At 39.5% G+C, this 27,871-nt stretch overlaps 1 protein-coding gene and 1 long non-coding RNA gene across 17 annotated transcripts in view; one reads left to right on the top strand and one right to left on the bottom strand.

Annotated features, from left to right (window-relative positions):
• NEK11 (NIMA related kinase 11) overlaps positions 1-27,871 on the top strand; it is a 291,628-nt gene that overhangs the window by 213,798 nt on the left and 49,959 nt on the right. For 9 of the 14 annotated variants that reach the window (XM_042954485.1, XM_042954481.1, XM_042954486.1 and 6 more), the window contains one exon: positions 15,640-15,736. The exons of 3 other annotated variants lie outside the window; for them this stretch is intronic. In XM_042954485.1, the coding sequence (XP_042810419.1) occupies positions 15,640-15,736 (97 nt within the window). Of the gene's footprint in view, positions 1-2,737; positions 2,809-15,639; positions 15,737-20,530; positions 20,601-27,871 lie in introns of those variants that run through there. 2 more of the 14 variants (XM_042954488.1, XM_042954492.1) reach the window with 2 other exon arrangements.
• LOC122229415 lies at positions 71-27,521 on the bottom strand. 3 transcript variants are annotated; one of them, XR_006206982.1, is made up of 5 exons: positions 27,482-27,521; positions 15,533-15,759; positions 13,177-13,389; positions 12,515-12,670; positions 71-220 (listed from the first exon to the last, which is right to left on the bottom strand). It is a non-coding gene; the product is annotated as an uncharacterized LOC122229415 (long non-coding RNA). The 3 variants fall into 3 exon arrangements; XR_006206980.1 differs by lacking the exon at positions 12,515-12,670 and having other exon boundaries at positions 73-220; XR_006206981.1 differs by lacking the exons at positions 12,515-12,670; positions 27,482-27,521 and adding an exon at positions 16,785-16,897 and having other exon boundaries at positions 73-220.

The following is a 27,871-nucleotide window of genomic DNA, read 5'->3' as shown; positions in this document are numbered from 1 at the left end:
GTGTGTGTGTGGGGGGGGGGAGTATAGGGTTCCATTTGTATATTTATTATCATTCTTATTTATTACTCAACTTGTTGAAGTCAATGAGAGAACCACCTTCATGCCCCCACATCCTCCCAACCAGGTACCCATGTGTCATGGCCTGGGTTCTTCAGGAAGCAGCCTCTGACGTAAAGTTGAGCGGGCAGGACCTTTATCTGGGAGTGCCCCCAGGAGAGCCCTGTGGACAGGAGGGGAAGGAAGCAGTGTCAGTTAGAGGAAGGACAGTGCATTGATGCAGGCCTGATGATCCTTCCCCAGCCCCATGGGGAGTTCTGGACTTATAGGAATTGTGTGCATGGGCCAAACCTATACCATGGTCAGTCATTAAATGTGGGCCACATGGGAGGGACATGATATTTTTTGTTTTTACCATTTTATTTTATTTGTTTTTTTAGTTTACATCCAAATTAGTTAGCATACAGTGCAACAATGATTTCAGGAGTAGATTCCTTAATGCCCCTTACCCAATTAGCCCATCTCCCCTCCCACCACCCCTCCAGTAACCCTCTGTTTGTTCTCTATATTTAAGAGTCTCTTCTGTTTTGTCCCCCTCCTTGTTTTTATATTTGCTTCGCTTCCCTTATGTTCATCTGTTCTGTGTCTTAAAGTCCTCATATGAGTGAAGTCATATGGTTTTTGTCTTTCTCTGACTGACTAATTTCACTTAGCATAATACCCTCCAGTTCCATCCATGTAGTTGCAAATGGCAAGATTTCATTCTTTTTTATTGCCAAGTAATACTCCATTGTATATATATATACCACATCTTCTTTATCCATTCATCCATGGATGGACATTCAGGCTCTTTCCATAATTTGGCTACTGTCAGTGGCGCTGCTATAAACATTGGGGTGCATGTGCCCTTAGGAAACAGCATACCAGTGTCCCTTGGATAAATACGTACTAGTGCAATTGCTGGATTGGAGGGTAGTTCTATTTTTAATTTTTTGAGGAACCTCCGTACTGTTTTCCAGAGTGGCTGCACCAGCTTGCATTCCCATCAGCAATGCAAAAGAGATCCTCTTTCTCCACATCCTCGCCAACATCTGTTGTTGCCTGAGTTGTTAATGTTAGCCATTCTGACAGGTGTGAGGTGGTATCTCATTGTGGTTTGATTTTTATTTCCCTGATGATGAGTGATGTGGAGCATTTTTTCATGTGTCAGTTGGCCATCTGGATGTCTTCTTTGGAGAAGTGGCTATTCATGTCTTTTGCCCATTTCTTCACTGGATTCTTTGTTTTTTGGGTGTTGAGTTTGATAAGTTCTTTATTGATTTTGGATACTAACCCTTTATCTGATATGTCATTTGCAAATATCTTCTCCCATTCTGTCAGTTGCCTTTTAGTTTTGCTGATTGTTTCCTTCGCTGTGCACAAGCTTTTTGTTTTGATGAGGTCCTAGTAGTTCATTTTTGCTTTTGTTTCCCTTGCCTCCGGAGATGTGTTGAGTAAGAAGTTGCTGCAGCCAAAATCAAAGAGGTTTTTTCCTGCTTTCTCCTCAAGGATTGTGACGGCTTCCTGTCTTACATTGAGGTCTTTCATCCATTTTGAGTTTATTTTTGTGTATGGTGTGAGAAAGGGGTCCAGGTTCATTGTTCTGCATGTTGTGTCCAGTTTTCCCAGCACCACTTGCTGAAGAGACTGTCTTTATTCCATTGAATATTCTTTCCTGCTCTGTCAAAGATGAGTTGGCCATACACTTGTGGGTCCATTTCTGGGTTCTCTATTCTGTTACATTGATCTGAGTGTCTGTTTTTGTGCCAGTACTATACTGTCTTGATGATTACAGCTTTGTAATGCCGTTTGAAGTCTGGGGAGGGACATGATCTTGGGCAAGGCAGGTTTCTGTGGCTAAGGCAGGTCGTGAAGGGACCACAGCTGGAGGCTTCTAGCAACTGGGGAACAATTCCTTCCTTGAAAGAAACTTGGGTGGTACATTGCTATCCCTGAGGCGCTGAGATAACATAGCGAAGACAGAGAACAGCCTGCTTTGCAGATTCTTAGGCAATTTTATTGACATCATGAGGTCCAGTGTATCACAAGAACATCTCAAGGAGAAAATCTTCATGAAGATGAAGGCCAGCCAAGCCTCTCAGAAGAGTGGGACAGCTTTCACACTCCCTACTGGTTCACAGCTCCCATCATCTGGAGCGGTGGAGAGAGGAGAAGGCAGATGCGATGTTCTCCCCAAACTTCCATTTTTGGAGGAGAGATTTTTTTTCTGATAATTTACTGATTTTTAAAAATCAGCTCATGAAAATTCTTATCTGGATGTGGCACTTCTGTGGGGGATTAGAAAGAATATACATTTGGCAGTCAGGAAACCACAGTTCAAGTCCTGACCCTGCCTCTTTCCTTATAGCTCTGTGACCTTGAGCAAGCCACACAGCCTCTCTTGGCCTCAGTTTCCCCATCCATAAGATAAGATAGTTTGGCATGAAGAGGTCTGTGGTCACTTCCAGCTCAGGATCATGAAGCTTCTCCAACACGTAGGCCAGGAGTCAATAAACTACAGCCCACAGGCCAAATCTGGCTCAATACCTGTTTTTGTAAATAAAGTTTTACTGGAACACAGCCATGCTCATATATTTTGCCTCTTTTCTATGGCTGTTTTCATGCAACAATGGCAGAGTTGAGTAGTTGCAACGGAGATTGTCTTGCAAGTCTAAAATATTTATTACTTGACTCTTTACAGAAAAAAATTTGCCATCCCCTAGGCAAATCTTCCATCACGTGCCATTCTAAAGAGAAGGAACAATATGGGCCACGAGGACATGGCTTTGCAATAATTTGGGCCAAGAGAGGTGTCTGTCAAGTAACATTTCTGCAGTATTCCTTGGGCAGTTGCGAGAAAGGGGAGGGTCAAAGGAGATGAGGAGAGAAGCATCCTGAACATACTGTGCACCAAGGGCAGCGTCTGCAAGGATTCCTGAGTAAGCACTGTCCTTAAGTGGGATCTTGTTTGCCAAAATATCCACCCCTGCAATCCCTGCATCAGCTCATTTTTACCCCCACAGCAGGATGTTTAGCACGGAGGGAAAACGCAGGTTTCTCTTTTACCATCAAGGTCATTTGTGTAGGAACTGAGCTGGGGGAATAAATGAGTAAAGTAAATGAGTAAAGGGAAATTTTGGAAGAAATGAGGGAAGAATCTCTCTCTGCTGGTGAAATGGCAGAATCATGAAGCTGTCACTCCTTTAGAGAAAATAGCTCTGCTGGTAAGAGACCACAGAAGTAGGAGGAATCCCGACAATATTACTATTATGAGCTGTGCTCCGCAGTCTTAAGAAGCACAGCTTCTAGTTGCTTAACGACTCTTCATATCATCTTGTGTTCATCTCAGTGTCAAAACAGCCCATGGGGTAGTATCAAGTGTTATAATCCTCATCATCCTATATTTCACAGGTGTGGAAAGACTTCAGGATGATTTGCCTGATGCTTTTTATAACGTCTGCAGCGTTTTATGTTTCGTCCCAGCCATTTGCCTCTTAACATTTGGTCCTTTCGATTGCTTTTTGTTGTTGTTGTCAGTATTAGTGTTGTCTTCCCAGGGAAATTCCACCCCCCTGGAGGTCCGGGAAGATGTCTCATACCAGGTCATAGAAGGTTTGCATTGAGAGAAGGTAGTCAGTCTAATGAAGCCACTTAAATATAAAATGAGGAAGATGAGGCTCTGAGAGGTGACCTGAGGGCCATATAGCTGGTGAGAGTAGAGCTAGAACAATAACTATGATCCTCTAACTTGAAGGCTGGTGCTTTTTGCACAGATCTTCATTACACCTCTTGGTAGTCCCCCTACCAAGTGTCTTATGTATACATACAAAGTAGTACTCCTGGTGAGTATCTAGACAGATACCCTGTCTTTTGAAATAGATTAAGCTCTTTCTGGGTTAAGGACCATGGCTACTATTTACATTACTTTAACTCCTAACTTTGAGCATCAAAAATATAATCCCTACCTTAAGAAACTAGAAGATGAGGAGTGAATTAAACCCAAAGCAAGCAGAAAGGGAAGAAATAATGAAGACAAGAGTGGAAATAAATGAAATAAATAGCAAATGAATGAAATAAAATAGAAAAACAATACAGAACATCAATAAGACCAAATATTCTTGAAAAGATCAACAAAATTAATAATTTTTTAGCTATAATGTCCAGGAAAATAAGAAAGGACACTCAAATTCATGAATCTGGAATGAGAGGGGAGACATAACTACTAACCTTAAAAAAATGAAAAAGATGAGAAGAGTATACTGTGAACAACAGTATGGCAGCAAATCAGAGAACTTAGATTACATGGGCAAATTTCTAGAAAGTTACAAATTCCCAAAACTGAGTGAAGAACAAGAAATCTGGACAGACCTAAAAGAAGTTGATCAAATTAGTAAACTAAAAACTTCCAGTAGAGAAAAGCCCAGGCCCAGAAGCTTTCACTGGTGAATTCTGCCAAACATTTGAAGAAGAATTAATACCAGTTCTTCACAAACTCTTCCAAAAAAATGGAATTTGAAGAACACTTCCGACTTCATTCTGTGAGGCCATTCTTTGATACCAAAACCAGACTAAGACATCACAAGAACAAACAAAATGATGAACCAATATCCATCATGAATAGATATGCAAAAATCATCAACAAAACACTATTAACATAAATTCATTTAAAAAACATTAAAAAAAACAAAGGATTACACATGATCAAGTAGGATTTGCCTGAGAATGCAAGGGTCATTTAATATCAGAGGGTCAATAAATGAAATATACCATATTAATAGAATAAAGGGAAAAATTATATGATCATCTTAATAGATGCAGATAAAGCATTTGACAAAATCCAATATCCTTTCTTTTTTTATTACTATTATTTTTTTAATTTTATTTTTTATTTTAGAATATGCATCCAAATTAGTTAGCATAAGTATCCAAAATCTATAAAGAGCTCACCAACTCCACACCCGAAAAACAAATAATCCAGTGAAGAAATGGGCAGAAAACATGAATAAACACTTCTCTAAAGAAGACATCCAGATGGCCAACAGGCACATGAAAAGATGCTCAACGTCGCTCCTCATCAGGGAAATACAAATCAAAACCACACTCAGATATCACCTCACGCCAGTCAGAGTGGCCAAAATGAACAAATGAGGAGACTATAGATGCTGGCGAGGATGTGGAGAAACGGCAACCCTCTTGCACTGTTGGTGGGAATGCAAATTGGTTCAGCCACTCTGGAAAACAGTGTGGATGTTCCTCAAAAAATTAAAAATAGACCTACCCTATGACCCAGCAATAGCACTGCTAGGAATTTACTCAAGTGATACAGGAGTACCGATGCATAGGGGCACTTGTACCCCAATGTTTATAGCAGCACTCTCAACAATAACCAAATGATGCAAAGAGCCTAAATGTCCATCAACTGATGAATGGATAAAGAAATTGTGGTTTATATACACAATGGAATACTATGTGGCAGTGAGAAAGAATGAAATATGGCCCTTTGTAGCAACATGGATGGAACTGGAGAGTGTTATGCTAAGTGAAATAAGCCATACAGAGAAAGACAGATACCATATGATTTCACTCTTATGTGGATCCTGAGAAACTTAACAGAAACCCATGGGGGAGGGGCAGGAAAAAAAAAAAGAGGTTAGAGTGGGAGAGAGCCAAAGCATAAGAGACTCTTAAAAACTGAGAACAAACTGAGGGTTGATGGGGGGTGGGAGGGAGGAGAGGGTGGGTGATGGGTATTGAGGAGGGCACCTCTTGGGATGAGCATTGGGTGTTGTATGGAAACCACTTTGACAATAAACTTCATATATTGAAAAATAAATAAATAAATAAATAAAAAGGAAAAAGAAAAAAAAAACAAATTAGCATATAGTGAAGCAAAGATTTCAGGAGTAGATTCCTTAATGCCCCTTACCCATTTAGCCCATCCCCCCTCCCACAGTCCCTCCAGTAACCCTCAGTTGTTTCTCCATATTTATGAGTCTCTTCTGTTTTCTCCCCCTCCCTGTTTTTACATTATTTTTGTTTCCCTTCCCTTATGTTCATCTGTTTTGTCTCTTAAAGCCCTCATATGAGTGAAGTCATATGATATTTGTCTTTCTCTGACTAATTTCACTTAGCATAATACCCTCCAGTTCCATGCACGTAGTTGCAAATGGCAAGATTTCATTCTTTTTGATTGCCGAGTAATACTCCATTGTATATACATACCACATCTTCTTTATCCATTCATCCATGGATGGACATTTGGGCTCTTTCCATAATTTGGCTACTGTCAGTGGCACTGCTATAAACATGGGGATGCATGTGTCCTTTCGAAACAGCATACCTATATCCCTTGGATATTTATCCTATTAGTGAAATTGCTGGGTTAGAGGGTAGTTCTATTTTTAATTTTGGGGGGAACCTCCATACTGTTTTCCAGAGTGGCTGCACTAGCTTGCATTCCCACCAGCAATGCAAAAGAGATCCTCTTTCTTTGCATCCTTGCCAACATCTGTTGTTGCCTGAGTTGTTAATGTTAGTCATTCTGCCAGATGTGAGGTAGTATCTCGTTGTTTTGATTTTTATTTCCCTGATGATGAGTGATGTGGAGCATTTTTTCATGTGTCAGTTGGCCATCTGGATGTCTTCTTTGGAGAAGTGGCTATTCATGTCTTTTGCCCATTTCTTCACTGGATTCCTTGTGTTTTGGGTGTTGCGTTTTATAAGTTTTCTGTGGATTTTGGATACTAACCCTTTATCTGATAGGTCATTTGCAAATATCTTCTCCCATTCTGTCGGTTGCCTTTTAGTTTTGCTGATTGTTTCCTTCGCTGTGCACAAGCTTTTTGTTTTGATGAGGTTCCAGTAGTTCATTTTTGCTTTTGTTTCCCTTGCCTCCGGAGATGTGTTGAGTAAGAAGTTGCTGCAGCCAAGATCAAAGAGGTTTTTTCCTGCTTTCTCCTCGAGGATATTGATGGCTTCCTGTCTTACATTTAGGTCTTTCATCCATTTTGAGTTTATTTTTGTGTATGATGTAAGAAAGGGGTCCAGGTTCATTGTTCTGCATGTTGCTGTCCAGTTTTCCCAGGCACCACTTGCTGAAGAGACTGTCTTTATTCTATTGGATATTCTTTCTTGCGTTGTCAGAGAGTAGTTGGCCATATGTTTGTGGGTGCATTCCTGGGTTCTGTATTCTGTTCCGTTGATCTGAGTGTCTGTTTTTGTGCCAGTACCGTACTGTCTTGATGATTACAGCTTTGTAATGCAGCTTGAAGTCCAGGATTGTGATGCCTCCTGCTTTGGTTTTCTTTTTCAAGATTGCTTTGGCTATTCAAGGTCTTTTCTGGTTCCATACAAATTTTAGGGTTATTTGTTCTAGCCTTGTGAAGAATGCTGGTGTTATTGGATAGGGATTGCATTGAATATGTAGATTGCTTGGGTAGTATCGACATTTTAACATTATTTGTTCTACCTATCCAGGAGCATGGAATCTTTTTCCATTTCTTTGTGTCTTCTTCAATTTCTTTCATAAGTTTTCTATACTTTTCATTGTATAGATTTTTCACCTCTTTGGCTAGATTTATTCCTAGGTATTTTATGGTTTTAGTGCAACTGTAAATGGGATCGATTCCTTGATTTCTCTTTCTGTCACTTCATTGGTGGTGTATAGGAATGCAACCGATTTCTGTACGTTGATTTTATATCCTACAACTTTGCGGAATTCATGAATCAGTTCTAGCAGTATTTTGGTGGAATCTTTTGGGTTTTCCATATTGAGTATCATGTCATCCGTGAAGAGTGAAAGTTTGACCTACTCCTGGCCGATTTGGATGCCTTTTATTTCTGTGTGTTATCTGATTGCAGAGGCTAAGACTTCCAATACTATGTTGAATAACAGTGGTAAGAGTGGACATCCCTGTCTTGTTTCTGACCTTGGGGGGATAGCTCTCAGTTTTTCCCCACTGAGGATGATATTAGCATTGGGTCGTTCATATATGGTTTTTGTGATCTCGAGATATGCTCCTTCTATCCCTTCTTTCTTGAGGGTTTTTATCAAGAAAGATGCTGTATTTCATCAAATGCTTTCTCTGCATCTATTGAGAGGATCCTATGGTTCTCGTCCTTTCTTTTATTGGTGTGATGAATCATGTTAATTGTTTTGCGGATATTGAACCATCCTTGCATCCCAGGAATAAATCCCACTTGGTCATGGTGAATAATTTTTTAATGTATTTTTGGATCCGGTTGGCTATTATCTTGTTGAGGATTTTTGCATCCATGTTCATCAGGGAGATTGGTCTATAGTTCTCCTTTTTAGTGGGGTCTCTTGTCTGGTTTTGGATCAAGGTAATGCTGGCTTCATAGAAAGAGTTTGGAAGTTTTCCTTCCATTTCTATTTTTTGAAACAGTTTCAAGAGAATAGGTGTTAACTCTTCCTTAAATGTTTGGTAGAATTCCCCTGGAAAGCCATCTGGCCCTGGACTCTTGTTTTTTTGGCAGATTTTTGATTACTAATTCAGTTTCCTTACTGGTTATGGGTCTGTTCTTCCTGTTTTAGTTTTGGTAATCTGTATGTTTCTAGGAATTTGTCCATTTCTTCCAGATTGCCCATATTATTGGAATATAATTGCTCATAATATTCTCTTAATATTGTTTTTATTTGGGCTGTGTTGGTTGTGATCTCTCCTCTTTCATTCTTGGTTTTATTTATTTGGGTCCTTTCCTTTTTCTTCGTGATCAAACTGGCTAGTGGTTTGTCAATTTTGTCGATTCTTTCAAAGAACCAGCTTCTGGTTTCATTGATCTGTTCTATTGTTTTTTTTGTTTGTTTGTTTCGATAGCATTAATTTCTGCTCTAATCTTTATTATTGCCTGTCTTCTGCTGGTTTTGGATTTTTTTTGCTGTTAATTTCCAGCTCCTTACAGCATAAGGTTAGGTTATGTATCTGAGATATTTCTTCCCTCTTTAGGAAGGCCTGGATTGCTATATACTTTCCTCTTAAGACTGCCTCTGTAGGGGCGCCTGGGTGGCTCAGTCGGTTGAGCATCCAACTTCGGCTCAGGTCATGATCTCACAGTCTGTGAGTTCGAGTCCTGCATCGGGCTCTGTGCTGATGGCTCAGAGCCTGGAGCCTGCTTCCAATTCTGTGTCTCCCTCTCTCTCTGCCCCTTCCCTGCTCATGCTCTGTCTCTCTCTGTCTCAAAAATAAATAAAAACATTAAGAAAAAAATATTTAAAAAAAAAAAAAGACTGCCTTTGCTGCATCTCAGAGGTTTTGGGTTGTGGTGCTATCATTTTCATTGACTTCCATATACTTTTAATTTCCTCTTTAACTGTTTGGTTAGCCCATTCATTCTTTAGTAGGATGTTTTTCAGTCTCCAAGTATTTGTTACCTTTACAAATTTTTTCTTGTGGTTGATTTCGAGTTTCATAGCATTGTGGTCTGAAAATATGCACGGTATGATCTCGATCTTTTTGTACTTACTGAGGGCTGATTTGTGTCCCAGTATATGGTCAGTTCTGAAGAATGTTCCATGTGCACTGGAGAAGAATGTATATTCTGCTGCTTCAGGGTGAAATGTTCTGAATATATCTGTCAAGTCCATCTGGTCCAGTGTGTCATTCCAAGCCATTGTTTCCTTGTGGATTTTTTGATTAGATGATCTGTCCGTTGCTGTGAGTGGGGTGTTGAAGTCTCCTACTATTATGGTATTACTATCGATGAGCTTCTTTATGTTTGTGATTAATTGATTTATATATTTGGGTGCTCGCACATGTGGCGCCTAAATGTTTACAATTGTTAGGTCTTCTTGGTGGATAGACCCCTTGATTATGCTATAATGCCCTTCTGCATCTTTTGATACAGTCTTTATTTTAAAGTCTAGATTGTCTGATATAAGTATGGCTACTCCAGCTTTCTTTTGTTGACCATTAGCATGATAGATGGTTCTCCATCCCCTTATTTTCACTCTGAAGGTGCCTTTAGGTCTGAAGTGGGTCTCTTGTAAACAGCATCTAGATGGATCTTGTTTTCTTATCCATTCTGTTACCCTATGTCTTTTGATTGGAGCATTGAGTCCATTGATGGTTAGAGTGAGTGCTGAAAGATAGGAATTTATTACCATTATGATTCTTATAGAGTTGGAGTTTCTGGTGGTGTTCTCCGGTCCTTTCTAATCTTTGTTGCTTTTGGTATGTATATATATATTTATATATATATATATTTGGTATATATATATATATATATATATTTTTTTTTTTTTTTCATCTTTTCTCCCCTCAGAGAGTCCCTTTTAAAATTTCTTGCAGGGCTGGTTTAGTGGTCACAAACTCCTTTAATTTTTGTTTGTCTGGGAAACTTTTAATTTCTCATTCAGTTTTGAATGACAGCCTTTCTGGATAAAGAATTCTTGGCTGCATATTTTTCCAATTCAGCACACTGAATATATCCTGCCACTCCTTTCTGGCCTGCCAAGTTTCTGTGGATAGGTCTGCTGCAAACCTGATCTGTCTTGCCTTGTAGGTTAGCGACTTTTTTTCCCTTGCTGCTTTCATGATTCTCTTCTTGCCTGAGTTTTGTGAATTTGACTATGATATACCTTGTTGATGGTCAGTTTTTGTTGAATTTAATGGGGGTCCTCTGTGCTTCCTGGATTTTGATGTCTGTGTCTTTCCCCAGGTTAGGAAAGTTTCCCGCTATGATTTGCTCACATAACCCTACTACCCCTATTTCTCTCTCTTCCTCCTCTGGGACCCCTATGATTCTGATGTTCTTCCTTTTGAATGAGTCACTGGTTTCTCCAATTCTTAAATCGTGCTTGTTTGCCTTAATTTCCCTCTTTTTTTCTGCTTCGTTATTCTCTATAAGTTTGTCCTCTATATTGCTGATTCTTTGTTCTGCCTCATCCATCCTTGCAGCCGCTGCATCCATCCATGATTGCAACTCAGTTATGGCGTTTTTAGTTTCATTCTGGCTATTTTTTATTTCTTTTATCTCTGCAGAAAGGGATTCTAATCTATTTTCGACTCCAGCTAGTATTCTTATTACTGTGATTCTAAGTTCTGGTTCAGACATCTTGCTTGTATCTGTGTTGGTTAAATCCCTGGCTGTTGTTTCTTCATGCTCTTTCTTTTGGGGTGAATTCCTTCGTGTTGTCATTTTGAAGGGAGAAAAGGAATTAATGAGGTAGAAAATTGAAATTAAAAAAAATTAAAATAAAAAAAATATTAAAATTCAAAATTAAAAACACACATACACAGAAATCGAATAGATGATGCTAGATCCTAGGTGTGTTTTGGTCTGGGTGTTGAAAGTGGTTTGACACATTAGAGGGAAAAAAAGTGGGGGGCAGGATAAAAAAAAAAAAGGAAATCGTTTGAGAATTTAAAAAAATGAATACACTGAAGTAGACAAAAATGAGATGATGTGGGCAAAATAGAATTTGAAAAAATACACACAAAATAGAAAATATAGTAGAAAAAAATTAAAGAAAAATATTTTTAGTAAAAATTAAAAAGAAATATGAATTTTTTCATTTTCTGTATTTACAAGAAAAGAAAAGAAACAAAACAGAAAAAAAGAAAAAAGAAAAAAAATCATTTGAAAATTTGAAAAAGTGAATACACTGTAGCAGACTAAAATAAAATGATGGGAGTAAGATAGAATTTGAAAAAACTTACATAAAAGCAAAAAATATAGTAATAAAAATTAAATAAAAATATTTTTAAAAGAAATTGAAAGCAAAAATGAAGTTTTTCTCTTTCTGCATTCAAGAAAAAGAAAAATGAAAATGAGAAAAAAAAGAAAAAGAAAGAAAAAAAGGAAATTGTTGGCAAATTTGGAAAGGTGAGTACACTGAAGTAGACTAAAATAAAATGATGGAGGTAAAGTAGAATTTGAAAAAACTTACACAAAAGTAAAAAATATAGTAATAAAAATTAAAGACAGATATTTTTAATATAAATTGACAATAAAAATGAGTTTTTTCTCTTTCTGTATTCAAGAAAAAGAAAAGAATTTTAAAGGAGAAAAAGGAAAAAGAGAAAGAAAGGAAAAGGAAAAAATTAAATAGATGAACCTGCTAACAGATTGAAGTAGGACTGAAATTGCTTAGTTTTCCCCTAGAGGTCAGTCCATGTAGCTCTTTATATTCCATAAATTAAGCTGGAGGTGAGCTTAGTTCTTGAAGAGCGAAGTTGGCTCAGTTGAGCTGTTACACCGAGCCCCGCCCTCCACTAGATGGCGCTGCTAGCCTACTGGGGTGGATTGTTGTGGTGCTCGTAGGTGCGCATGCGTGGGAGCGGTGAAAATGGCGCCACCCAGCTACCCAGTCTGTTCTCCCGGATCAGCAATCGCCCACCCGTCCTCTGTTTTCAGCTCTTGTCCACTCCCCACTTTTTCACTCTCTGTGACCAGGCCCCAGGCAGTACCTCTCTCCCAAGTTTTGTCTCACATGTGGCTGTTTTCCCCAGCCCCTTACTTCCAAAGGACTGCGGCTTTGACCCATTCTGCCCCTCTATGGGAGGGTCTCACTGAGCAGTGGCCGAATGAGCAAGGGCTGAATGTCGGCTGCACCCAGGAATGCCCGCTGGACCCTGCTGTTGCTGGTGCCCCAAGACTGCGGCCAGGTGCCAGCCTGCCCAAAAAAAAGTTCATGAGACAGTGTAGCAGCAGCTTTTCAGGGATTATGAAAAATCACAACACGTTTCTGGCCCCAGGCTTCACCCTCAAAGACCTTGCCCCAGCACCAGCCAATGTGGCTGCCTTCTGGGGTCTTCTGGGACCGGGTGGCTTCAACAGTCTCTACCAAATGTCCTTCCAGCAGTGGAATCACATCTCCCCATGTGGCCTGAGAACCTCCCAGACTTCACTCTGTTCCTGGGGATTCACCCTTCCCATCAGAGAACCACCAGGTATCAAGCTGCAGAGTTGGCTGACTTTGCGCTCCCCTTGTTTACAGTCTTAATGGAATTTAAACCCTCTCCTTTCTCCTTTCTCCTTTCTCCCTTTTTAGTTTAGTCCCTGCGACTGTTTCCAATTTTCCACTTTCTCTCCAGCTGCTTTTGGGGAGGGATGCTTTTCCTGTATGCTCCCCCCCTCCCCAGTGTCTGTCTTCTCTCCTCCCACAAAAGGGTTCCCTACCTTCTGCAGCTTCTTGCTCCACAAGTTCAGCTCTCCATTCCGTGTACCTGCTGAATTCTGTGATTCAGGTTGTGCAGATTGTTGTGTTAATCCTGCAATCAGTTTTCTAGGTGTGAAGGATGGTTTAGTGTTGGTCTGGCTGTATTTCATGGACACGAGACACACAAAAAGCTTCCATGCTTTTCCGCCACCTTGGTTCCTCCCCTATCCTTTCTTGATTAAAAAAAAAAAAAAAAAACAACACTCAACAAACTAAGAATAGAAAGGAACTTCCTAAACCAGATAAAGGGCATCTATGAACACACTATAGCTAATTCATACTTATTGGTATAAAAATGAGTGTTTTTCCCCTAAGATCAGGAACATGACAAAGATGTTTTCTTTCACCACTTCCATTTAGCACTGTCCTAGAGGTTCTAGCCAGGGAAATTAAGTAAGGAGAAGAAATAAAAGGCATCCAGGTTAATGAATGGATAAAGAAGATAAGATTATATATCTTATATAGAATCTAGGGGTATTACTCGGCAATCAAAAAGAATGAAATTTGCTGTTTGCAACTATGTGGATGGAACTAGAAGGTATTATGCTAAGCTAAATTAGTCAGAGAAAGACGAATATCATGACTTCACTCATTTGAGGACTTTAAGATACAAAACAGATGAACATAAGGGAAGGGAAACAAAAATAATATAAAAACAAGGAGGGAGACAAAACAGAAGAGACTCTTAAATACAGAGAACAAACAGAGGGTTGCTGGAGGGGTGGTGGGAGGGTGGATGGGCTAAATGGGAAAGGGGCATTAAGGAATCTACTCCTGAAATCATTGTTGCACTATATGCTAAGTTTATGTAAATTATAAAATAAATTATTTTTTTTAAAAGGCATCCAGGTTAGAAAAGAAGTAAAACTATCTCCACTTAAAGATAACATGTTCTGGGGCACCTGGGTGGCTCTGTCAGTTAAGCGTCCGACTTCGGGTCAGGTCATGATCTCGCGGTCTGTGGGTTCAAGCCCCGCGTCGGGCTCTGTGCTGACAGCTCAGAGCCTGGAGCCTGTTTCAGATTCTATGTCTCCCTCTTCCTCTGACCCTCCCCTGTTCATGCTCTCTCTCTCTGTCTCAAAAATAAATAAATGTTAAAAAAAAATTAAAAAAAAAATAAAGATAACATGTTCTTGTACATAGAAAACCCTAAGAAATCCACTAAAAACTGTTAACACTAATAAACAAGATTGCAGGATACAAGATCAATACACTAAAACCAGTTGTATTTCTATACACTAGCAGTGAACATTTCAAAAATGAATTAGCATCAAAATAAAATACTTAAGTATCAAAAATAGCATCAAAGTAGCATCAAAAAAGTATAAATTTAATATTATACATGCCTTATGCTGAGATCAACTTTGGAAGCACAAAGAACAGGGTAAAGAATATTTGCAAATTCTATATCAAGTAAAAGTTTAATATCCATAATATGTAAAGAACTACAACTCAACAACAAAAATACAAACAACTCAATTTAAAAATGGGCAAAGTACTTGAATAGACCTTTTTTTTTTAAAAAAGAAGATCTATAAATGGCCAAAAGCCACATGAAAACTCATTAAGGAAATGGAAATCAAAGCCACAATGAGATACCACTTCACATCCACTAGGATGGCTATAATTTAAAAACCAGAAAATAACAGTGTTGTTGAAGATGTGGAAAGCCCTCATACACTAATAGAGGGAATGTAAAATGGTGTAGCTGCTGTGGAAAACAGTCTGGTGGCTCCTCAATAAGCTAAGTATAGAATTAGTATATGACCCAGCAATTCCACTCCTGGATATATACTCAAAAGAATAGAAAATGGGTACTCAAACAGATTCTTGTAGGCCAATGTTTATTGCATAATTACTTACGACACTAAAAAGGTGGAAACAACCCAAGTGTCCGTCAATAGATGAATGGTTAAACAGAGCGTGATATATACATGCAATGAATATTATTCAGGTATAGAAAGGAAGGTCTAATACATGCCACATGCTGATGAACCTTGAAAACAGTATGCTAAATGAAAAAAGCCAGATACAAAAGGATACATATTGTATGATTTCATACCACACTTGCGGAAAGAGACTGCCAAAGGCTCCTCGAGAACATTTGCTTTTCCATAGATGCATTTCCCCTGAGTTCTCTCCTATAAAAGCCTGTCTTTTAAATAGCAGTGTCCCATTTAAATAATCCTTTCTGACAGAGGCTTGGCCCTGGAATTCCTTGTGCATATTAAAACTATAAATAATCCTGTCATTAGGAATAAATCTCCTTAATGTTCATGTCATAACTGAATTCACCTCTAATTAATGTAGCATTACCTAGTGGCACAGGTGGATTAACTTCTGTTTTCTGATTGCCCTTGAATGTTGTCTGGAAGTTGCCGGGGTGCTGATGGAGTCAATAAGGGCTGTGCATTGATTTTCAGATGCAAGGATGATCCCCAGCACAGCTCCAGACGTGTCCCCGGGACTAACAACGTTCAACAGCACAGTGGCCGCGACCAAGATGAAACACATGAGGGAGTAAGTAGCATGTTGCCTGACCCCTAGGAGAGTGGAACATCAGACCATATTGACAAGGAGTGTGATCCTATCACGTAATGCTATTCCACTTGGACACCACAGACATAACAGCTGTGCTCTTCTAGAAGCCGGTGTAAAAACTCATTTGGAAAGGCCTGAATCTGCATCAAAAACTCCTGCTGTGGTCTGAATGTGTGCCCCCCTCCCAGAAATTCAATGTTGAAATCCTAACCTCCAGAGGACATGTTAATAGTAGGTGGAGCCTTTGGGAAGTGCTTACATCATGGCACTTAATGACTGGCACATAGGCCTTATGAATGGGATTGGTGCCTTGTAAGAGAGCTCCCTAGCCCCTGGTGCCATGTGGGGACACAGGGAGCAGTTGCTGGCTTTGAACCAGGAAGAGGGCCCTCACCAGAAGCTGCCCATGCAGGTGCTTTGGTCTTGGGCTTCTCAGCCTCCAGGACTGTGAGCAATGCATCTCTGTTGTTGATAAGCTACGCAGTCTATGGTAGGCTGTAGCAGCCCTGAAGAATAAAGACAGCACCGGTTACAGGCTTCTGGGCAAAGAAGAAACCCCAGCCTCCTAGTCCAAATTTTCCTGGACAATTCATGTCTGTAGATCAGGAGTTGACAAATTCTCTCTATAAGGGGTGATGTAATAAATACTTTAGGTTCTGTGGGCCGTAGAATTTCTGTCACAATCACTCAACTCTGCTGTTGTAACACAAAAGCAGCCTTAGCCAATATATAAATAAGTAAACGTGGCTGTGCTTCAATAGAACATTGTTTCAGGCTGAAATTTGAATTTCATACAATTTTCAAGTATCACAAAATATTATTATTTTGATATTTTTCAACCATTTAAAAATGTAAAAACAATTCTTAGCTCACAAAATGTACAAAAAGCAGGTGACAGGCCACTGATTTGGCCTGTGGCTCTATCGTTTGAAGACCCCTGCTAAACTTCTAAAGTCTACTTCCTGTATTGGCGCTGTTCATGAACAGTTAGGGAAGTTAGGCAAAAATTATTTTTCAGTCGATTTACATTTAGATTGTTCTTGCAACACCACACATCCTCATACAGGTTGATGTTTGAAAGCAAAGGAGAGGGGCGCCTGGGTGGCTCCGTCAGTTAAGCATCCAACTCTTGATTGTACCTCAGGCCTTGGTCTCAGGGTCATAAGTTTAAGCCCTGCCTTGGGCTCCATGCTGGGCCTATTTAAGCAAGAGAGAAAGAGAGAGAGGGAAAGAAAGAAAGGGGGAGGGAGGAAGGAAGGAAGCAAAGGAGAAAAAAGTGATGAAAATTATTTCCAAACTTAAAGCTGGTAGTGTATTTTCTTTTTTTTTTTTCATGAACTTTCATTTAGTTTTTTTTTTTTTTTTGAAGTTCTTTTTTTTCTTTTTTTTTAAATATGAAATTTATTGTCAAATTGGTTTCCATACAACACCCAGTGCTCATCCCAACAGGTGCCATGCTCAATACTCATCACCCACCCTTCCCTCCCTCCCACCCCCCAGCAGCTCTCAGTTTGTTCTCAGTTTTTAAAGGTCTCTTATATGTTGGCTCCCTCCCTCTCTAACCTTTTTTTTTTTCCTTCCCCTCCCTCTTGGTCTTTTCTTAAGTTTCTCAGGATGCACATAAGAGTGAAAACATATAGTATCTGTCTTTCTCTGTATGACTTATTTCACTTAGCATAACACTCTCCAGTTCCATCCACGTTGCTACAAAAGGCCATATTTCATTCTTTCTCATTGCCAAGTAGTATTCCATTGTGTATATAAACCACAATTTCTTTATCCATTCATCAGTTGATGGACATTTAGGCTCTTTCCATCATTTGGCTATTGTTGAAAGTGCTGCTCTAAACATTGGGGTACAAGTGCCCCTATGCATCAGCACTCCTGTATCCCTTGGGTAAATTCCTAGCAGTGCTATTGCTGGGTCATGGGGTAGATCTATTTTTAGTTTTTTGAGGAACCTCCACACTGTTTTCCAGAGAGGCTGCACCAGTTTGCATTCCCACCAACAGTGTAAGAGGGTTCCCGTTTCTCCACATCCTCGCCAGCATCTATAGTCTCCTGATTTGTTCATTTTAGCCACTCTGACTGGCATGAGGTAATATCTGAGTTTGGTTTTGATTCGTATTTCCTTGATGAGGAGCGACGTTGAACATCTTTTCATATGCCTGTTAGCCCTCCGGATGTCTTCCTTAGAGAAGTGTCTATTCATGTTTTCTGCCCATTTCTTCACTGGATTATTTGTTTTTCCGGTGTGGAGTTTGGTGAGCTCTTTATAGATTTTGGATACTAGCCCTTTGTCCTATATGTCATTTGCAAATATCTTTTCCCATTCCGTTGGTTGACTTTTAGTTTTGTTTATTGTTTCCTTTGCCGTGCAGAAGTTTTTTATCTTCATGAGGTCCCAAGAGTTCATTTTTGCTTTTAATTCCCTTGCTGTTGGGGATGTGTCAAGTAAGAAATTGCTACGGCTGAGGTCAGAGAGGTCTTTCCCTGCTTTCTCCTCTAGGGTTTTGATGGTTTCCTGTCTCACATTCAGGTCCTTGATCCATTTTGAGTTTATTTTTGTGAATGGTGTAAGAAAGTGGTCTAGTTTCAACCTTCTGCATGTTGCTGTCCAGTTCTCCCAGCACCATTTGTTAAAGGGACTTTCTTTTTTCCATTGGATGTTCTTTCCTGCTTTGTCAAAGATTAGTTGGCCATACGTTTGTGGGTCTAGTTCTGGGGTTTCTATTCTATTCCATTGGTCTATGTGTCTGTTTTTGTGCCAATACCGTGCTGTCTTGATGACTACAGCTTTGTAGTAGAGGCTAGAGTCTGGGATTGTGATGCCTCCCGCTTTGGTCTTCTTCTTCAATATTACTTTGGCTATTCGGGGTGTTTTGTGGTTCCACATAAATTTTAGGATTGCTTGTTCTAGCTTTGAGACGAATGCTGGTGCAATTTTGATTGGGATTGCATTGAATGTTTAAATAACTTTGGGTAGTATTGACATTTTAACAATATTTATTCTTGCAACCCATGAGCACGGAATGTTTTTCCATTTCTTTATATCTTCTTCAATTTCCTTCATAAGCTTTCTATACTTTCCAGCATACAGATCTTGTACATCTTTGGTTAGATTTATTCCTAGGTATTTTATGCTTCTTGGTGCAATTGTGAATGGGATCAGTTTCTTTGTCTTTCTGTTGCTTCATTATTAGTGTATAAGAATGCAACTGATTTCTGTACATTGATTTTGTATCCTGCGACTTTGCTGAATTCATGTATCAGTTCTAGCAGACTTTTGGTGGAGTCTGTCGGGTTTTCCATGTATAATATCATGTCATCTGCAAAAATCAAAAGCTTGACTTCATCTTTGCCAATTTTGATGCCTTTGATTTCCTTTTGTTGTCTGATTGCTGATGCTAGAACTTCCAACACTATGTTAAACAACAGTGGTGAGAGTGGACATCCCTGTCATGTTCCTGATCTCAGGGGGAAAGCTCTCAGTTTTTCCCCATTGAGGATGATATTAGCTGTGGGCTTTTCATAAATGGCTTTTATGATGTTTAAGTATGTTCCTTCTATCCCGACTTTCTCGAGGGTTTTTACTAAGAAAGGATGCTGAATTTTGTCAAATGCTTTTTCTGCATCGATTGACAGGATCATATGGTTCTTATCTTTTCTTTTATTAATGTGATGTATCACATTGATTGATTTGCAAATGTTGAACCAGCCCTGCATCCCAGGAATGAATCCCACTTGATCATGGTGAATAATTCTTTTTATATGCTGTTGAATTCGATTTGCTAGTATCTTGTTGAGAATTTCTGCATCCATATTCATCAGGGATGTTGGCCTGTAGTTCTCTTTTTTTGCTGGGTCTCTGTCTGGTTTGGGAACAAAATAATGCTGGCTTCACAGAATGAGTCTTGAAGTTTTCCTTCCCTTTCTATTTTTTGGAACAGCTTGAGAAGGATAGGTATTATCTCTGCTTTAAACGTCTGGTAGAATTCCCCAGGGAAGCCATCTCGTCCTGGACTCTTATTTGTTGGGAGATTTTTGATAACTGGTTCCATTTCTTCACTGGTTATGGGTCTGTTCAAGCTTTCTATTTCCTCCTGATTGAGTTTTGGAAGAGTGTGGGTGCTTAGGAATTTGTCCATTTCTTCCAGGTTGTCCAGTTTTTTGGCATATAATTTTTCATAGTATTCCCTGATAATTGCTTGTATTTCTGAGGGATTGGTTGTAATAATTCCATTTTCATTCATGATTTTATCTATTTGGGTCATCTCCCCTTTCTTTTTGAGAAGCCTGGCTAGAGGTTTATCAATTTTGTTTATTTTTTCAAAAAACCAAGTCTTGTTTTCATTGATCTGCTCTACAGTTTTTTTAGATGCTATATTGTTGATTTCTGCTCTGATCTTTATTATTTCTCTTCTGCTGGGTTTGGGGTGTCTTTGCAGTTCTGCTTCTATTTCCTTTAGGTGTGCTGTTAAATTTTGTATTTGGGATTTTTCTTGTTTCTTGAGATAGGCCTGGATTGCAATGTATTTTCCTCTCAGGACTGCATTCGCTGCATCCCAAAGCGTTTGGATTGTTGTATTTTCATTTTCGTTTGTTTCCATATATTTTTAAATTTCTTCTCTAATTGCCTGGTTGACCCATTCATTCTTTAGTAGGGTGTTCTTTAACCTCCATGCTTTTGGAGGTTTTCCAGACTTTTTCCTGTGGTTGATTTCAAGCTTCATAGCATTGTGTGGTAATGTGTTTCAATGCTTATTGTTTCAGGTCCTGCTTAACTTAAATCTGAGTGGCCACATTGTAACAGAGTTACCATGGCAACAAGTGAATTCCAGGAACTGGAAGCCAGAGGGAGTTTGCACTAAACTTTCCTGCTTCTGCCTACTTCCACTTCTCCTTGCTAGGAGGAGATTATGGAGAAGCCTTTGTTAATTTCCCAGTGGATAATCTTCAAAGAAAAGTGAATCAACTATTTCTCCCTTAAAATTTAATAATGTGGTATTGTCAGATTTTTCACCTAACACATCATTACTTTGCAAAGTACACAGCATCCCATTTGCTAGCATATTATGAAATGCTTGAAATAATTAAAATGAAAGTAGTCTTGGCAAAATAAATGAAAGATGCATTCTTATGATTTCAGTCCTAGATTTTTGTTTTGTTTTGTTTTTTGCTTTTCCTTCCTTATTGCTTGACTGAGTTCAAATTTGACCAGGTGTTTTTCTGGCTCAGGTTTTAACCTAGATCAATGCAGCCTGGACTCCCTCCCGTGGCAGGTATTGCTTCTTCCACAAAACAACCCGCCATGCCCTTATATCCCGTGTCACAAAACCCCGTTCCATTCCAGAAAAGACAAAAAAGGAAGTTGAGGCTACAGGGCTGAGTGTCTTCTTATTTTTTTTTAATTTTATTTTTTGTTTTTTTTTTAAATTTGCATCCAAATTAGTTAGCATATAGTGCAACAATGATTTCAGCAGTAAATTCCTTACCCGATTCTGCCTCCCACAACCCCTCCAACAACCCTCAGTTTGTTCTCCATATTTATGAGTCTCTTCTGTTTTCTCCCCCTCCCTGTTTTTAAATTATTTTTGTTTCCATTCCCTTATGTTCATCTGCTTTGTCTCTTAAACTCCTCATATGAGTGAAGTCATATGATTTTTGTCTTTCTCTGACTAATTTCACTTAGCATAATACCCTCCAGTTCCATGCACGTAGTTGCAAATGGAAAGATTTCATTCTTTTTGATTGCCGAGTAATACACCATTGTATGTATATACCACATCTTCTTTATCCATTCATCCATCGATGGACATTTGCACTCTTTCCATACTTGGGCTATTGTTGATAGTGCTGCTATAAACATGGGGGTGCATGTGTCCCTTCGAAACAGCACACCTGTATGCCTTGGATAAATGCCTAGAAGTGCAATTGCTGGGTCGTAGGGTAGTTCTATTTTTAGTTTTTTGAGGAACCTCTATACTGTTTTCCACAGTGGCTGCACCAGCTTGCATTCCCACCAACAACGTAAAAGAGATCCTCTTTCTCCTCATCCTCGCCAACATCTGTTGTTGCCTGAGTTGTTAATGTTAGCCATTGTGACAGGTGTAAGGTGGTATCTCCTTGTCGTTTTGATTTGTATTTCCCTGATGATGAGTGATGTGGAGCATTTTTTCATGTGTCGGTGGGCCATCTGGATGTCTTCTTTGGAGAAGTGGCTATTCATGTCTTTTGCCCATTTCTTCACTGGATTCTTTGTGTTTTGGGTGTTGAGTTTAATAAGTTCTTTGTAGATTTTGGATACTAACCCTTTATTTAATATATCATTTGCAAATATCTTCTCCCATTCTGTCGGTTGCCTTTTAGTTTCGCTGATTGTTTCCTTCACTGTGCAGAAGCTTTTTGTTTTGATGAGGTTCCAGTAGTTCATTTTTGCTTTTGTTTCCCTTGCCTCTGGAGACATGTTGAGTAACAAGTTGCACCACTTGCTGAAGAGACTGTCTTTATTTCATTGGATATTCTCTCCTGCTTTGTCAAAGATTGGTTGGCCATACGTTTGTGGGTCCATTTCTGGGTTCTCTATTCTGTTCCCTTAATCTGAGTGTCTGTTCTTGTGCCAGTACCATACTGTCTTGATGATTATTGCTTTGTAGTATAGCTTGAAGTCTGGGATTGTGATGCCTCCTGCTTTGGTTTTCTTTTTCAAGATTTCTTTGGCTATTCAGGGTCTTTTCTGGTTCCATACAAATTTTAAGATTATTTGTTCTAGCTCTGTGAAGAATGCTGGTGTTATTTTGATAGGGATTGCATTGAATATGTAGATTGCTTGGGTAGTATCAACATTTTAACAATATTTGTTCTACCTATCCAGGAGCATGGAATCTTTTTCCATTTCTTTGTGTCTTCTTCAATATCTTTCATAAGCTTTCTATACTTTTCATTGTATAGATTTTTCACCTCTTTGGTTAGATTTATTCCTAAATATTTTACGGTTTTTGGTGCAACTGTAAATGGGATTGATTCCTTGATTTCTCTTTCTGTCACTTCATTGGTGGTGTATAGGATTGCAACCGATTTCTATGCATTGATTTTATATCCTGAAACTTTGCTGAATTCATGAATCAGTTCTAACAGTTTTTTGGTGTAATCTTTTGGGTTTTCCATATAGAGTATCTTGTCATCTGCAAAGAGTGAAAGTTTGACCTCCTCCTGGCTGATTTGGATGCCTTTTATTTCTTTGTGTTATCTGATTGCAGTGGTTAAGACTTCCAATACTATGTTGAATAACAGTGACGAGATGGACATCCCTGTCTTTTTTCTGACCTTAGGGGGAAAGCTCTCAGTTTTTCCCCATTGAGGATGATATTAGCATTGGGTCGTTCATATGTGGCTTTTATGATCTCGAGGTACACTCTTCTATCCCTGCTTTCTTGAGGGTTTTTATCAAGAAAGGATGCTGTATTTCGTCAAATGCTTTCTCTGCATCTATTAAGAGGATCCTATGGTTGTTGTCCTTTGTTTTATTGATATGATGAATCATGTTAATTGTTTTGTGGATATTGAACCATCCCTGCATCCCAGGTATAAATCCCACTTGGTCATGGTGAATAATTTTAGTAATGTATTGTTGGATCCTGTTGGCTAATATCTTGTTGAGGATTTTTGCATCCTTGTTCATCAGGGAAATTGGTCTATAGTTCTCCTTTTCAGTGGGGTCTCTGTCTGGTTTTGGAATCAAGGTAATGCTGGCTTCATAGAAAGAATTTGGAAGTTTTCCTTCCATTTCTATTTTTTGGAACAGTTTCAAGAGAATAGGTGTTAACTCTTCCCTAAATGTTTGGTAGAATTCCCCTGGAAAGCCATCTGGCCCTGGACTCTTGTTTTTTTGGCAGATTTTTGATTACTAATTCGATTTCCTTATTGGTTATGGGTCTGTTCAAATTTTCTATTCCTGTTTCAGTTTTGTTAGTGTATATGTTTCTAGGAATTTGTCCATTTCTTCCATATTGCCCATTTTATTGGCATAAATTTCTCATAATATTCTCTTATTATTGTTTGTATTTCTGCTGTGTTGGTTGTGATCTCTCCTCTTTCATTCTTGATTTTGCTTAACTGGGTCCTTTTTCTTCATGATCAAACTGGCTAGTGGTTTATCAATTTTATTGATTCTTTCAAAGAACCAGCTTCTGGTTTCATTGATCTGTTCTACTGTTTTTTGGTTTCAATAGCATTAATTTCTGTGCTAATCTTTATTATTGCCCGTCTTCTGCTGGTTTTGGGTTTCATTTGCTGTTCTTTTTCCAGCTCCTTAAGTGGTAAGATTAGGTTCTATATCTGAGATCTTTCTTCCTTCTTTAGGAAGAACTGAATTGCTATATACTTTCCTCTTATGACTGCCTTTGCTGCGTCCCAGAGGTTTTGGGTTGTGGTGCTATCATTTTCATTGACTTCCATATACTTTTAATTTCCTCTTTAACTGCTTGGTTAGCCCATTCATTCTTTAGTAGGATGTCTTCAGTCTCCAAGTATTTGTTACCTTTACAAATTTTTTCTTGTGGTTGATTTTGAGTTTCATAGCATTGTGGTCTGAAAATATGCACGGTATGATCTCAACCTCTTTGTACTTACTTAGGACTGATTTGTGTCCCAGTGTATGGTCTTTTCTGGAGAACATTCCATGTGCACTGGAGAAGAATGTATATTCTGTTGCTTTAAGATGAAATGTTCTGAATAGATCTGTTAAGTCCATCTGGTCCAGTGTGTCATTCCAAGCCATTGTTTCTTTGTGGATTTTTTGATTAGATGATCTGTCCGTTGCTGTGAGTGGGGTGTTGAAGTCTCCTACTATTATGGTATTACTATCGATGAGCTTCTTTATGTTTGTGATTAATTGATTTATATATTTGGGTGCTCGCACATTTGGCACCTAAATGTTTACAATTGTTAGGTCTTCTTGGTGGATAGACCCCTTGATTATGATATAATGCCCTTCTGCATCTCTTGATACAGTCCTACATTAAAGTCTAGATTGTCTGATATAAGTATGGCTACTTCAGCTTTCTTTTGTTGACCATTAGCATGATAGATGGTTCTCCATCCCCTTATTTTCACTCTGAAGGTGCCTTTAGGTCTGAAGTGGGTCTCTTGTAAACAGCATCTAGATGGATCTTGGTTTCTTATCCATTCTTTTACCCTATGTCCTTTGATTGGAGCATTGAGTCCATTGATGGTTAGAGTGAGTACTGAAAGATAGGAATTTATTACTGTAATGATGCTTGTAGAGTTGGAGTTTCTGGTGGTGTTCTCTGGTCCTTTCTAATCTTTGTTGCATAAATTTTTTTTTCATCTTGTCTCCCCTCAGAGATTCCCCCTTAAAATTTCTTGCAGGGCTGGTTTAGTGGTCACAAACTCCTTTTATTTTTGTCTGGGAAACTTTTAATCTCTCCTTCTGTTTTGAATGACAGCCTTGCTGGATAAAGAATTCTTGGCTCCGTATTTTTCTGGTTCAGCACACTGAATATATCCTGCCACTCCTTTCTGGCCTGCCAAGTTTCTGTGGATAGGTTAGCTGCAAACATGATCTGTCTTCCCTTGTATGTTAGGGACTTTTTTTCCTTGCTGTTTTCATTATTCTCTTCTTGCCTGAGTGTTTTGTGAATTTGTCTATGATATGCCTTGTTGATGGTCAGTTTTTGTTGAATCTAATGGGAGTCCTCTGTGCTTCCTGGTTTGATGTCTGTATCTTTCCCCAGGTTAGGAAAGTTTTCCTTTATGAATTGCTCACATAACCTTCTACCTCTGTTTCTCTCTCTTCCTCTTTTGGGAACCCTATGATTCCGATGTTCTTCCTTTTTAATGAGTCACTGATTTCTCTAATTCTTAAATCGTGCTTGTTTGCCTTACTCTACCTCTTTTTTTCTGCTTCATTATTCTCTATAAGTTTGTCCTCTATATCGCCGATTCTCTGTTCTGCCTCATCCATCCTTGCCGCCGCAGCATCCGTCTGTGATTGCAGCTCAGTTATAGCATTTTTTCATTCTGACTATTTTTTACTTCTTTTATCTCTGCAGAAAGGGATTCTAATCTATTTTCGACTCCAGCTAGTATTCTTATTATTGTGATTCTAAGTTCTGGTTCAGACATCTTGCTTGTATCTGTGTTGGTTAAATCCCTGGCTGTCGTTTCTTCGTGATCTTTCTTTTGGGGTGAATTCCTTCGTGTTGTCATTTTGAAGGGAGAAAAGGAATTAATGAGGTAGAAAAATTAAAATTAAAAAATTAAATATACACACACACACAAATTGAATAAATGATGCTAGATCCTAGGTGTGTTTTGGTCTGGGTGTTGAAAGTGGTTTGACAGAGTAGAGAAAAACGGGGGCAGGGAGGAAATCATTTGAGAATTTGAAAAATGAATAGACTGAAGTAGACTAAAATGAGATGATGGGAGTAAAATAGAATTTGAAAAAAATTACACAGAAGTAAAGAATATAGTAGAGAAAATCAAAGAAAAATATTTTTAATAAAAATTGAAAATAAAAATGAATTTTTTCTCTTTCTGTATTCAAGAAAAAGTGAAAAAGAGAGAAAAAAAAGGAAATTGAATAGATGGACCAGCTAACAGATTGAAATAGGACTGAAATTACTTTGTGTTCACCTAGAAGTCAGTTTATGAAGTGCTTTATAGTCCATAAACTAAGCAGGCGGTGAGACTTGTGTTCTTAAAGAGCAAGGTTGGCCCAGTTGGGTGGGGCTCAGTGTAACGGCTCCATCTCCACTAAATGGCACTGCTAACCTACTGGAGTGGAGAGTGTGGAACTCCTAGGTGCATATGCGCATGTGCAGGAGCAGTGAAAATGGCGTTGCCCAGCTACCCAGTCTCTAGTATCGGAACTCTGTTCTCCCCGATCAGCAATTGCACACCTGTCCTCTGTCTTCAGCTTTCGTCCACTCCCTACTTTTTCACTGTCTGTGATCAAGCCCCAGGCAGTACCCTCTCTCCCGGGTTTTCCCCAGCTGCTACTTCTGAAGGACTGCGGCTTTGTCCCATTCTGCCCCTCTGTGGGAGCGTCTCACCGAGCAATGGCCGAACAATGGCCGAATGTCAGCTGCACCCAGGAATGCTTGCCGGACCCTGCCGCTGTCAGTGCCCTAAGACTGCGGCCAGGTGCCAGCTCGCCCCAGAGAAAGTTTGCGAGATAGTGTAGCAGTAGCTTTTCAGGGATTATGGAAAATCACAACACATCTGGCCCCAGGTTGCACTCCCAATGACATTCCAGCACCAGTGAATGTGGCTGTTCTCTGGGGTCTGCTGGGACCAGGAGGCTTCAACAGTGTCTACCAAATGTCCTTCCAGCAGTGGAACCGCTTTTCTCCATGTGGCCTGAGAACCTCCCAGACCCCACTCTGCTCCTGTGGATTCGCACTTCCCACCAGAGCACCGCCAGGTATGGAGCTGCAGAGTTTCATACTTTGTGCTCCCCTTGTTTATGGTTTTAATGGAATTTAAACCCTCTCTTTCTCCTTTCTCCCTTTTTAGTTTAGTTCTTGCCACTGTTTCCAATTTTCCACTTTCTCTGCAGCTGCATTTGGGGGCGTTGCTTTTCCCGTATTCTCCCCACCCCCCCCCCCGCCCCATCTCTATCCTCTCTCTGCCCACAAAAGCACCTCTCTGCCCTCTGTGGCTTCTCGCTCCCCAAGTTCACTTCTCCGCGCCATGTACCTGCTTAATTCTGTGGTTCAGGTTGTGCAGATTGTTTTCTTAATCCTCCAATAAGTTTTCTAGGTGTGAAGGATGGGTTGGTGTTGGTCTGGCTGTATTTCATGGACATGATATACACAAAAAACTCCCGTGCTGTTCCGCCATCTTGGCTCCTCCCTCTGTTTGGTTATCTTTCAGTGGGTGTGCCTCTGCAGATCAGTGTCCCTCTATCAGGGCTGAGTCTCTTCTGAGGCTGTTGTGTTTCCTCTTCTAAGTCGCAGAGCATGGCCAGAAGAGAGAGGGCCTTGCCACATGCTCTCACATTCTTGGTGCAGTGACTTACTGTGTGCTCTGCACATGACAGCAACTGTTGGGGCACAAAGACCAATGAATGACCTTTGTCCCAGGGAA

Source organism: Panthera leo, chromosome C2, assembly GCF_018350215.1.
Source record: "Panthera leo isolate Ple1 chromosome C2, P.leo_Ple1_pat1.1, whole genome shotgun sequence".
NCBI lineage: Eukaryota > Metazoa > Chordata > Mammalia > Carnivora > Felidae > Panthera > Panthera leo.
The sequence above is the reverse complement of the archived record's forward strand: the minus strand, read 5'-3'. Positions and strand labels throughout refer to the sequence as shown.